Raw genomic sequence first — 13,008 nt, 5'->3', positions numbered from 1 at the left:
TAGAGATGTGCCGATCAGGTTTTTTCCTGCCGATTCCGATCACCCATGAGGGCCGATCGCCGAACTCCACTGGAATTTATGTATGATTAAATCGAAACATTTTTTTTTTTTGGAATTAGATAGCTGGTTGGTGCTACATAGATAAACTGAATGGAATTATTGAAGTTCGTACCTCAGCTTGATCAACAACAACATATTAATGAAATTAGTGAAGGTTTAAACTAATAGGCAGGTGTCCATAGCAACATGTGATCCTTGCCCCATGCAGCATCAGATTGGAGATAATTGAAGTCTCAGACGGCTTACCTTTAAAGTAGCTCTTGACCCTGAGGTATCCCACGCTCAGGCGCAAGACGGACAGCTTGTCCAGGCGGGAGCGAACCTCATCAGGGAAAGGCAGCAGCTCCATCAGCCGGTCCAGCTCCCCATTCAGCCGATCCCGGTGGCGCTTGGAAGGGTTCGATTTAACAACTTCATTGTTGTCAGCGACCTTCTTCCTGAAGGGTGAACAGAAAACATGCGTTCAGTAACGGAGGAGTTCAAGCCTTACTAACCAGCTATTCCATCAGCGTAACATCTGCTGTATGACGTGGTGATCAGCCACCAAGACAGACATCACTTATCTATCAATACAGAACCTCCTCTCATAGGTCTGAAAGTGGCTCCACAGAAATGCCATGTTCACAGCAAGTCCAGACTGACAGCCTCTGCAGTCTGACTCAGGTGATTACTGCTGATATTCTCTTTGCAGTTAGCCGACATGAAGCTGTGTGCTTTGGACAGCACTGCTTTGTTTTCACTGTCAGAAAGGGAAGTTCTCATTTGGATTGAGCCATATTAAACAGGAAACACATGGTGATTTTACAGAGCTAGAACAGGGAAACGGGGGATGGTCACATCTTCATACCGCTTAGATCACTGCTGACAGAAATAACACGCTGACAAGAACAAACTCTGTCACAACACAGCATCTGCTTCAATTATTACATTAGACTAACAGTGTATTCAATCCTGCTTAGTCCGCCTTAATCCAACTCAAGTTTGTTTGCCTAGTAGAAATTTTAGCTTGTTTGGGTAGGTGCGAATGCGTAATCACACTCCGATGTGGACCAAGAAATTGAACTCTGGTCCAGCCTAAAAACCTCAGTCTCCATTTAGTTGAAGTGAACTATGATGTTGTTCAAATGCATATGTGGATGCAAGCAGACTAGAGACAGCTGACGGTTAAATATTTAGGCACTCCTGAATGGCTGCCATGGGAGAATAAAGGATTCCTCAAACATGCATAAAAGAATCAAAGCAATACTCAGATATGTTTTGATGAAGGAATGGCATGATGTGAAGCTTAAACTAGACCAGGTTCAGCAGGTGAAATCGTTCCCAACAATACATCAAGAGTGAAAACAACAACTACAGTCAAACCCAAAATAGCTTTTCTTCTGATTAAACCACAAGGGTCCTGGAAGTACGTCTAAACTAGATCCAAAGGGAAGCTGATTAACCATGATGTACAACACTGCACTGCTTGTCTGCAGGGTGATGGAGGTTGCCTGATTTGGGCCTGTACCCGGGTGCCTTCCACTCATCAAGGCGTTTTCACCAATACAGTCAGAGAACTACTCTGTTTCACAGATAGCAATAAAATGATCAGAAACACAGCCGCAGAGCCATCACACAGTGGCTGTACATCAAACAAAAGCAAAAGAACAAAAATAAAATCCTGACAATATTAACAACCAAACAGCAGATGAGGAACCCCAGTAGAGCTGTGCAGAACCTGAGCAGACAAGCCACTATAACCTAACAAGGACAGAATTATAACAATAGTAATCACTTATTATGCAAAGTACAATATGTCATGCTCTTTCCTTTATGTATTAAATCCCAGGCTTAGAAAAGCGGATGATCATGGAGTAAAAAAAAAAAACAACCCTTAATGCTTCATGTAATATTTGCTCAACCTCTGAAGCCTGAATGATTGTGATCTAAACAGAACAGACTGAGCCGGCTATTTGTTTAATCTCATTCTACTCATCACAGATGCATTACACAGGCAGAACAGTTCACTGACACACAGCAGCAGCAGCAAGCTAAACACACAACCCAGCTCCTGGTTGTTTATGAAGCATCAGTTTCACTGAGAGAGAAGCTTGGCTCCACAAGTCACACAGTTAGAAACAGGCTACTACTAAACAGTATACCTTCATAATATGAAAGGTGAAAGGTTGGACTAGTTTAATGGGCCATGCTGCTCAAAGCAGTCCGAGGTGACAGGACGTAGATGCTGCAGCTGCTCTGCAGTTGTCCTCCAGATGCAACATAACCACCGTCTCCCTGACAACACTGGCATGTTTTACCAACTTCATTTTGAACAAAGAATTTTCTTCCACTTGACCATGGAGTCTCTAGCTGAGCCTGGACCTGAGTTCACTTCAGCAGTGGTTTTCTCATTGCTGCTCTCTCATAAAGCTTTGACTGATGAACAACCAGCAGTTGTTGTCTGCAGTCTCTGTCTTACACATGGACCGGATTCCTTCCATGTCTTGATGATGATTTATCTAAATTCCAGGGGATGTTCAGGGCTTAGAAATTTTTGTCTCAATTCATGACTTAAATGTTTGTCAATAGAGTGAGTAAAGCAATACATTTTACTTATAAAGCGCTTTCCACAGACATAATGCACAAAGCGCTGTACAATAAAAATCTACCTTAAATTATGCAAAGAATAAAACAACCATAAGAAACACAATAAAATCATGACATAAAAGCCTAGGAAAATAAAAGTGTTTTCAGATTAGTTTTCAGCCTTGCATATGGAACAACCAAGAGGTTCTGTTTGAGAACAAAGGCCATGGGCAGGAGAGTATTTAGATAAAAGCTGACAAAGATAATCAGGAGCCTGGCCATAAAGCTCTACTCAGCACAAGACTAGTCAGCACAACGGGGCCGGTGTTCTCTATGTAGGACCAAAGTGAGGTAACTGAATTTACTGAATTTGGTGAGAAGTTTGGCTGTTGCATTCTCTACTGATTGCAAATGTGAAATTGCAGACTTATCCTTCCAGATCCATTTGTCTTCATACTATAATCACTGGAGACGCAGTACCTGCACTCAGCTGATCTCCATTCCACTCACTGTGAGACTACCAACCAGGTCTGGAACAATTCATCAAATGATTTGAGTACCTTGATTATTACATTTCCTTGAGGCAAATTATCTGCCTTGAAGCTTCATTAAATTGTGTTTTGCCGTCATGTTCTGGCCAGATAATTATTCGTGTTGCACGACACTCTCACTTCTGTCAGTGAGTTGATGACGACTGCTAAGTGTGCATAACAAACGTCCTCTTTTCCCCAGGCATGTCCACTTTTCACGTTCTGGGGCATCTGGAGAATTGAATTGATTGATAAAAATATGGGAGTTTTCATTGTTTTTCGGGGAATCAATAGGCATCCTTAAATTGACTGGAAAATGTAACACGATAGCCTCTCTTTCTCAGGAGCTGCTGCCTAGTGGCTGATTCGGAGCGAACGGCAGCGAAATACGCAGCGGGTGTATGCATACAGGTGGAATAGAAACACATGCACTGTAGCTGATACTTAATGCAAGCGCAGGTTTACGGACAAATCAGAAAATAAATGCCACACTCCCTGTCGCAACAAATGGGTGACGGAGCGCAGTGTGGTGTATACATAGCTGTGTTTCTGTGCATGATGAAATGCCAATATCTGTGCAAAGTGAGAGTTCATCTATTAAACTGACTGCACGTAAACTGAAAACTGGAGTAGACACATTTTAATCAAGTTTATTTATAAAGCACATTTGAGGAACAAGGCCGTTAAAAAAATGCTTTACATCATAAAAACACAAAGACAAAGGGTTATGAAAACCTCAGTCATCAACTGAGAAGCCAGTAATGTTCTGGCCATCATCAAAATCATCATTACACATCAAATATGTTGCTCAATGTTTAATTTATTGCGATTCAAAAGCAACTCTGAACAGGTGAGTTTTAGTCTTGATTTAGAAGGAACTCAGTGTTTCAGCTGTTTTGCAGTTTTCTGGAAGCTTGTCCCAAATTTGCTCACAGAAGCTGAATGCTGCTTGTTTGGTTTGGTTCTGGGGATGCAGAGCAGATCAGAACCAGGAGACCCGATTGGTCTGGAAGGTTGATACAACAGCAGATCTTTAATGTATTGTGGTGCTAAACTGTTCAGTGATTTATAAACCAACAACAGTATCTTAAAGTCTATTCTCTGAGCTACAGGGAGCCAGTGGATGTCAGCTGATGTCAATCTGGCAGCATTGTCAGGTGATAATTTGATGAAAGAGTGGGAACCTTCAGACAGCTGCAGTGGAAAGTTCCAGAAACTGCAGGCATGATAAAACCACTGTCAGCTGCTCTGGGTAGCAGCTAGTCAAGTTCAACCGAATATCAAGCCTCATGATGTTAGATACGATTGAGGGAGGTGGGGAGAGGTCTGTAGGGGTCAAGGCTCATGACTACATGTGACACAAAGGCTTTAGAAAAACTGCAGATTCTGACCAGTTCTGATCGCATCAGATTACAAGGTTTCAGACCTATGTGCCATCCAGGCAGCAAATCGTTCATTTCCCTGAAGTTCTTTCTTTAGAGAAATGTTTAATGACAGGCTATTCAATTTCCTCCTCCTCCACAACTAAATGCCTGCTGCCCTCATGCTGCAGCTCTACCTTCTCAGAAATGATCTCATTCTGCAGAAATGCTCTGCAGAAACAAAAGCCGGCATTCAAAACCTTTTTCTGTTCCTTGGTTTGGGACTCACATGGCTGAGCAGACATTGGGCTGTTCTGTCTGAAGGAATGATACTGTAACTGGTCTCTCTGCTTCTATCTGGATTCCAGATCAGAGCACAGCTCTGCCAAGATAATAAGGATGAGACGTATGTGAAGACTGACACATGTTGGTCTGGAAGCAGGCAGGGCGTCTGCCTCTGTGGTTCTGAAGCATGACATGTTGGCTCTACACATGGATGCCTGCTAATAAAAACGGACACAGCTTCAGTTTACAGAAGCAGTCTCAAAGACCTTCACAGAGAGAAGGAGACTAAAATGTGCTTAACAATAAAGTGAGGAGAGGGCTAGAACCAGATCAGCTGCAGTCACTTCAGCTACATTCAGTAGAAACACAACCAGGAGCAGCAGGTCAGTGAAATGAGGTAAAGACAAAACAGAACTCCAGAGAGCTGCAAGGTAAAAGTGTCTTCTGACTAAAACATTTTCTGAGAAAAAAAACCTCAGAAAAAGTTGATTACAGACATTTCACAAGAAGACCTTTTATAGTTCAATACTATAACATTTACTTGTATAAGCACAAGAGGAAGTGAAATGTGAACAGTGCTACACTGATTCCAGGTCTGATCTTTCTGAGTCATCGCTGGATTTTAAAAAGAGCAACAACAATTCAGTTACTGAGAATTCTGGGTATTTTCCAGTCAAATTAAAGTATACAGTACAAGCCAAGGTTATTACAGTAAACTGAAACTAACGAAATAACAAGAAGTGAAATGGAGAAAACATTTTTGTTAACTAAAGCAAATAATGACAGAAACTAATGGGAAAAACTATAACTGGAACTCCACTGTGTGTTTATAAAACTAACTAAAATAAACTGAAATTACAGATATAATACCCTTAACTTTCGTGTTTATGAATTTATTTATTAGCCTTTCAAACTGATGCGAAATGTATTTTTCCCTACCAAAGATGAGAGACTGGAGTGGAGGTTCACCTCCAGCAGAAAAACAGCCCCAAATATCCAAACGAAGTCCAGACGGAAGAAGTCTATACAGGTCCAAAGCTGGCAGACTTGTCCCAAAGAACATACATCAAGTCTTGTAATTGTCTTTCTTCACCCATAAGTCAAGACAGGTAACATGCCATATTTAGACTTTTAATTAATAAATGCAAAACACCAAGCAAGAAAACCACCTAAGAGTTCTTTCCTCCTAATTTATTTATATCCATTCATTTCTACACTTCCCTCCAAAGTCCTATGTCTGGAACGGTAACATTTCAAGCTGATTAAGCATTTTAAGCAAACACAAAGTGTTGCTCTAACCTTTAAGAAGAGTCTGCACCACACCAAATTAGTTTGTAAGGATGATGAACAGCAACAAGAATCGGCGAGATGCATAGCAGGCGTTCCAGTAATAAAAGGCTATCTTAATGGGCCACTCTGCCATGGAATGCCCCACAGGAATGACCACAGCATTTTATGCTGGGCTCAATACTGCCTTTGTGCAGCTGGCTGCTCAGGAAACCTCAGCTCCAAAATCTCCAGAAACACAGATGTCTACAGACAAAGCACCTCTTTCCTTTGGAATTTACCCTGGGAATGGCCAGATATGTGTGAGCACAGCACATGTCTCCATGCTGGACCCAGAGAGGACATCGGCACGTCAAGCAGGTTTCTGTCCTCTGTTTATCTATACACTAAAACACATGGCGAACATCTTTAAAGTGGAGATATTGCTGTATAAAGAACCTCCAGGTCGTGTTACCTGTAGTCAATGATCAGAGACAACTTCTCTAACTAACAGATCCAGTAAATTCACCTTCTGATGACTGAAACAACCCATCAAAAACCGGGTCCTGTGGAAAAAAAGGAGAATCCACCAAAGGCGTAGTCTTTCTAGGCAACGAGGGCTTGTGGTTCACCACTTTGTGCACAGTCTGTGAATGAATACAGGATAATCTCAGCAAAGAATATGAATGCAAAACTGAAAAAGAGGAGGATCCTTCAGAGCACAAGCTGTCTGAATAGATCTCTGTGAATACAGGCCCACTGGGATGCCTTTGACCATTAAGACCCCACTATATGAAAGAACAGCACTGTCATCAATATTACCACATGCAGGGCTTTCCCAGTGTAATACAAGTCTGGTGGGCCACCAGGCTTTACTTGCCCATCATCTTTTGGGCAATTCACATTGACCGTTAAACTGTGTTTTAGGTTGGACATCAGCAGGTTGTGATCTTTCCATGTTGTACTAGTAAGATGATCTTCTCCACCCATCTATAGCAGAGCTTTAATACTTTATAAAGCAGCTACAAACTGACATTATAACATACAGAAACATGATCCTTAGTGCTGAGGAAAACATGTGGTAGTGTGTAAACAAGGCCTCAAGTGCACAAGAGTCACCTTCCAATCAGCAGGTTGACCTGCTAAAGTCTTGAAGTCTTATTTGACACTTACTTAAAAGTGGATCAACAATCTATGACTAAAAACAGGAGATGCGTAAACTAACAACGCCAGAGTTTGCAGCGCCACTTTCTAACAGGTAATGATCCCGTCGCTTAAATCATATTTCCAGATATTTTATTGGACAAGCTTTGAAGGACAAGCATTCATATGTAAGGTAAGATATATTATTTTTTTGCCCTAGTTTGGTTGTCCCCAGAGTGCTAATGTCGTTAGCAGTTAATTCAGTGTCATGGACAGAAAATATAATGTTTATTCAGCTGGACTTTCAAGCTAAAAAAAAAAAAGAAAAAAGAAAAAAAAAGCTAAATAAATTAAATAGAATCTACCCAGTCATTCAGTCACAGTGAGCTGTGACTGTTCTCCCACATGCTTCGTGCCTGGCCATGAACTATATTTGTGTGACACGAACTTCGGGAATCTGTAGATCGCTACAAATAGTTGATCTACATTGGACCTGAACCCAGCGTCCTACGACAACCCAATATTAACATACAACTCCAGCATGAATTTGGGTTTACAGAAGCTAAATACATTATTTACCAGGAGATCCAAGCTCATAGAAATAACACGGGTTAGTTTGTTGTTAGCGATAGCATTGTTATCATAATAACTTAAAATAGCACAACTCACTACTCACTCAGCATAAAGAACTCTACAGTCATTTAATGCTTCTTTTGACCCTAAATACTTGACCCAACCTGAAACTAAATAATTGTATGCTCCAAACTTTTGAAAACTTTCTTCTGGCTCGTCATATAACATAAACTCTGCAGCTCCAGATAGCTAGTTATGTGGATCGCCTCTACACCGGATAAGTCCTCAAGATTATAAGATTATAATTCGGATCATATCTTAAATATATGCGTATATTTTCGAGGTACCTCGTCTGTTCCAGCCCATTTAGGGCATTAGCTACTCATTGTGATCCATTTTGCTTTGTTTTGAACTGGAGAAATCCACTTCCAGACTTCCATCTGAATTTTGTGCGTCATCCAGGTTGTGTGTCTGCAACCCAGCAATAAATGTCAAGATAGAGCTTTGTCATCAAGGTTTGAACTGGCAAAGGAATGAATGGATTAGGAACAATTCAGTCTAAAGAGAAATTCATGGTCGACTTTATATTGTAGGTCAAATCCAGGAACTTTTCCCACCAACAGCTGAATATTCTGTTCCCCTCTTTCTTCCCTGCACGTGTCTGAGATAATGCAGCTGGAAATTCACCCAGAAAAGAGCCCTGGTGGAGAGGTAGCACCTCGGCTGCTACTCTGAACCTTCATGGTAGAGATGGGGATAGAACCATATTTCACTCATTCCAGTTTAAACTGGAATGAGTTTAAACTGGAGCTCATATTTTCTGAGTTTCTTACTTCCAGCTGATTGAATGAATTGATATTTTAGGGTTTTCAAACTGTGTAACACTGCACACAAAGTTTATGCTCAGAGGAACAAATATACTGCTCAAAAAAATAAAGGGAACACTTTGGTGTTCACTTAAATGTTAAAGTGTTCCCTTTATTTTTTTGAGCAGTGTATAAAAACAGTCACAGCCTTCCAAAATGTTACCTCACTTTGGGATTTTAATTCACTTCCAGAGAGTAACCTCTGTCTAAGAATCTGATGTTAAAGTTCAGTGGGTGAGGAACAGCTGCTAATAATCACAGTCAGTAAAACTAATCTGTCTGAATAATGGATTTCAAATAGCTTAGAAATGTCATTGTAAGCCTTCCCAGATTGATGTAGCAACGATTGCTTCTCTAAAGTGCCTGATGGCATCTTACCTCCATTGTGTTGTTGACCCCTTCCCCCACCTTTACATCCCACCACTCATTTCCTACAGACCAGCAAACTACCTTAACATCTGCCTTTCACAATGAAAGAATGAAATGATCAACACAACCTTGTAGCTCCTGTCCTTGTTAAACCCAATAGAAGCAGCTTAATTTAACTCTTCCACTCACAACTTTCCCATTTGGCCCTTGTTATCCTCTAATGAATAATTAAAAAGGGGATTCCGATGTGTGTTTGTGCTTAATTAAGTTCATATTTCATCATTTCATCTGTGAACATTTTATGATTTTATTTTATTGGGGTCCTGACATGTCATAAAATATGTCATTATATTTTATCTGTTATGGTCAGTCAACTTTATAAAATAAGAGAGGAGATGACCCCTGATCAAACAAAACCTCCTTATGAAGGAGCTACTGTGGTTAGCTATTATTCACTAAGGTTTGTTGGTTCAAAACATCACATTGCAGATCGTTATGCTATGGACTTAAAAACATCCAGCATAAATCTTCAAAACAGCATAAGACTGAAGTGATGGAGCAAAATGGAAAGAAACTGGAGTATTCTTTGGGAACTTCCTATGAATGACATGGAATTCTCTATCATCACCACAATTAGTGAACTAAGAAAAAATGTTGCCAATTAACTCTGTTCTGCAGTGTGTCACTTAAAGAAGCATCATGGATGGTTCACGGTTGACAGGAAATGCAGCCGGCTTTAACATTAAACAACAAAAGGTCCACTGCTTCTCCAGACTTAAACCCAGACTAAAATTGCTCTTAGAATAGAGTGGATGCTGACACTGCTGTACTATATTTCAGAACAAAAATACTGGTATACTAGACATTAAAAAAGGTATTACTGGCAATAACTTTCTGACACTAAAGTAAAATAAGCCACAAATAATTGTACAGCTTCATATAAGGATCCTGACTACATGAACTTGCCGACCTTCCATTTATTGTTAATAAAAACATTATTTCATGGGTCATTAATTCAAATAGTAACTTTGTTGACTATGGTTTAGTTTTACTTTATGTCTTGTTTGTTCACTATTTGTTTAGGTTTATCAGCATCTTTTTATTGATTCAGACAGTAAAGCAACCCACAACAAACAGTGTGAACAAAACCAAAAACTATACAGATTCACGACTTTCAATCAGTTTTACACATTAGAAACGTCTGCGCATGTTGGCCTCTGCAATAGACTACTTATCCGGACTCAACTCTAATCAACAGGTGGCAGTGCAGAGAATAAACAGTGAACCATATTTAACTGTAAAAGCCTGGGTGCCACAGACGCTTCGTGGGGCCGTGAGAGCGCTGAAGTCCCACCATGAGAAGCAGAGAAAAGAGACTTTCAGCCTGATGCTGATCCCGAAGCCCTACGCGAGGCTGGATCACATTACAAAAAGCCAGCGACAGGCTGCGAGCCCCCGCCTCCACCTCCCGCCCTCCTCAGAGCATCGCGTGAGAGCAGCAGCCGACTCTCAAACTTGATTGTGATTAATGCGCGAGGGCAAGATGTCCGCGCCAGATCCAAGTAGACACATTTTTAAGGTGGTCTTACTAGCACATAACTTCACATACGCACAAATTCAGTCGCGTCAGTTTTGATGTTATCCTGGCAATTTCACCGTTTTTTTCCCCCTCCAGCATTCATATACTCCATATGACAGCTGACAGTAATTTTCAAAGCAAAATATTTCATAAGTTAATTTGGATTTTATGAGCTGGAAATAATTTATTGAGCACACTAAAGGTAACTGTAGAGGCCTTTCAAGCATATTAAACCAGGAGTTAATTACTAGTCAAGAGCGTTGTGTTTTTGTTTTTTTTTAACTCAGGTAAAAATGTCTAGGTCAGTCAGCGCACGTAACGTAGCAGCAGACCGGGACATGTGAAGACAGAAGAGAAAGTGCTTACTGCTTGAGGACGGGCTTCTTCCTCTTCTTGTTGGCGTACGTCCCCGGATTATTAAACATGGTGCCACTCGGTTCAGCTCAACTTTCCCCCAGCTTTCCGTTCGTTTAGCCCGTTCGCTCTCCCGCTACAACTCAAGATAGGTTCTCTCCGCAAACTACCGGGATCCGCGGCGGGCCGGTGCCTCTCTCACAGCTCGCGGGGCGGCCACTGCTGTTGACCTTGCTCGCTCGACGCTGCGGTTCGTGTTAGACTCCTGGATGTTTGGTGAAGAGAAGCAAATGGAAGAAAAGAAAAGTTTGGCTCTGAATTCAGATTATGTCCAGCCCCTTCTCTTTGGATAAACAGCGCCGCCTTATTATTACAACTCAGAGTCACTTGAGTTCTTTCTCACACACGCGCAGGCACACACGGGGCGTTTTCAGGAAATGTGTAACTGTGTTTTAAGGTGGACTGGATTCTTTGTGCTAGTTCTGTACACGCTTTTGTAAACTTCACGGTGGGCCGTGATTTTTGACCTATTTTCATTTTTTGACTCCACTCCACATTACTAAACCAAACATTTTCTTATGAAATAGAGCGGAACAAATCTATTACGACCATAATTACTCTAATGGAGATGAGTTAAATATAGAAAAACATAAAAGTCCAATGAAAAAGCAACAAAAGTACGGTAATAGAAAACTACAATTGTATGGTGGGGGAGGAGTTATGCATAACTGAGAAGTGGAAAGAGAATGAGCATGGCTTTCAATGGCTTTTACAGATAAAAATCAGAGATGTGGTATGGACTTGTAGGCGCACTCTAAGAAATGAAATGTTGAATTTACTTAACCAGGTTATGTTAACTGGTTCCACTAAAACTAGTTCATCAAATCTAAAGAGTGTTACATATTCACTTTGAACATAGTAATTTAAGTAAAGACAATATATTCAGTTCAGTAAATTCAACACTTTGGACTTACGTTTGTTTAACTTAATGTTGTCACTTACATTTACAAGATGACGATAGAATTTACTTATGCCAGTTACGTTTATTCAACATTACTGACTTGTAATAAGGTTCTTGGCTTTCATTGCCTGAATTTAACTTGAATATTCTCATGTTCAAGTTAAATAACATAGTTTAGTGGAACCAGTTGATATAATTGAGTTAAGTAACTGAAACATTAATAGTGTTTATGTTTCATTGGATTAATAAAACAAATCTAACCCACTAAAATGTATTTTAAAATATCAAATTTAAGAACAGTAATGTCGAACCCAGCAGTTTTTTTTAAATACAAAAACAAAAAAGGTCAGGCAGTGATCGCTAGTTCGCTGTTTTCCGGTAAAACAAACTCAGTTACATGCAACATGCCTTCAGGCAGAGCAGGCGGTCATGAAAATGTGCATTCGTCTCACTCATGCAGTTTCATGTTGTAATGTGTAAACTAGCCAATAAGCACTCTACTGCTCTGAAAGTAGCCTCATTCTTCATGAACTGACTGTGGAAGGGGAGTTTTGGAGTGGAAAGGGTTTTTTGTCTTAACCCTTTACACTCCAAAATCCTCACTACATCCATCCATCCATTTTCTTTCACCCTTGTCCCTCAGTGGGGTCGGGAGGGTTGCTGGTGCCCATCTCCAGCTAACGTTCTGGGCGAGAGGCGGGGTCACCCTGGACAGGTCGCCAGGCTGTTGCAGGGCAACACAGAGACACACAGAACACACAACCATGCACACACACATTCACACCTAGGGACAATTTGGAAAGGCCAATTAATCTGACAGTTATGTTTTTGGACTGTGGGAGGAAACCGGAGTACCCGGAGAAAACCCACGCATGCACAGGGAGAACATGCAAACTCCATGCAGAAAGACCGGGGCTGGGAATTGAACCCAGAACTTTCGTGCTGCAAGGCAACAGCTCTACCAACTGCGCCACTGTGCAGCCCCACTACATACATACTCAGCTTTTTTTGCATTGCTTTTTTTTTGCATTGACTCAATTTAAATAGATTAAGTTATGAAGAATTTTTTTATCGAAAACTTCTCACCATACTTTAA

At 40.8% G+C, this 13,008-nt stretch overlaps 1 protein-coding gene across 2 annotated transcripts in view; it reads right to left on the bottom strand.

Moving 5' to 3' along the window:
• The window catches only part of LOC103482332 (aryl hydrocarbon receptor-like), a 38,698-nt gene extending 27,317 nt beyond the window's left edge, over window positions 1-11,381 (bottom strand). For both annotated transcript variants that reach the window (XM_008438429.2, XM_008438437.2), the window contains exons 1-2: window positions 10,964-11,381; window positions 307-497 (exon numbers count right to left, since the gene is read on the bottom strand). In XM_008438429.2, coding sequence (XP_008436651.1) covers window positions 307-497; window positions 10,964-11,022 — 250 coding nt within the window. In that variant the 5' untranslated portion in view covers window positions 11,023-11,381. The remainder of the gene's footprint in view (window positions 1-306; window positions 498-10,963) is intronic.
• Window positions 11,382-13,008: the final 1,627 nt, after the last annotated feature.

This window comes from Poecilia reticulata, chromosome 2 (genome assembly GCF_904066995.2).
Source record: "Poecilia reticulata chromosome 2, P_reticulata-male-v2, whole genome shotgun sequence".
Taxonomy (NCBI): Eukaryota; Metazoa; Chordata; class Actinopteri; order Cyprinodontiformes; family Poeciliidae; genus Poecilia; species Poecilia reticulata.
This window is presented reverse-complemented; position numbering and strand designations above follow the sequence as displayed.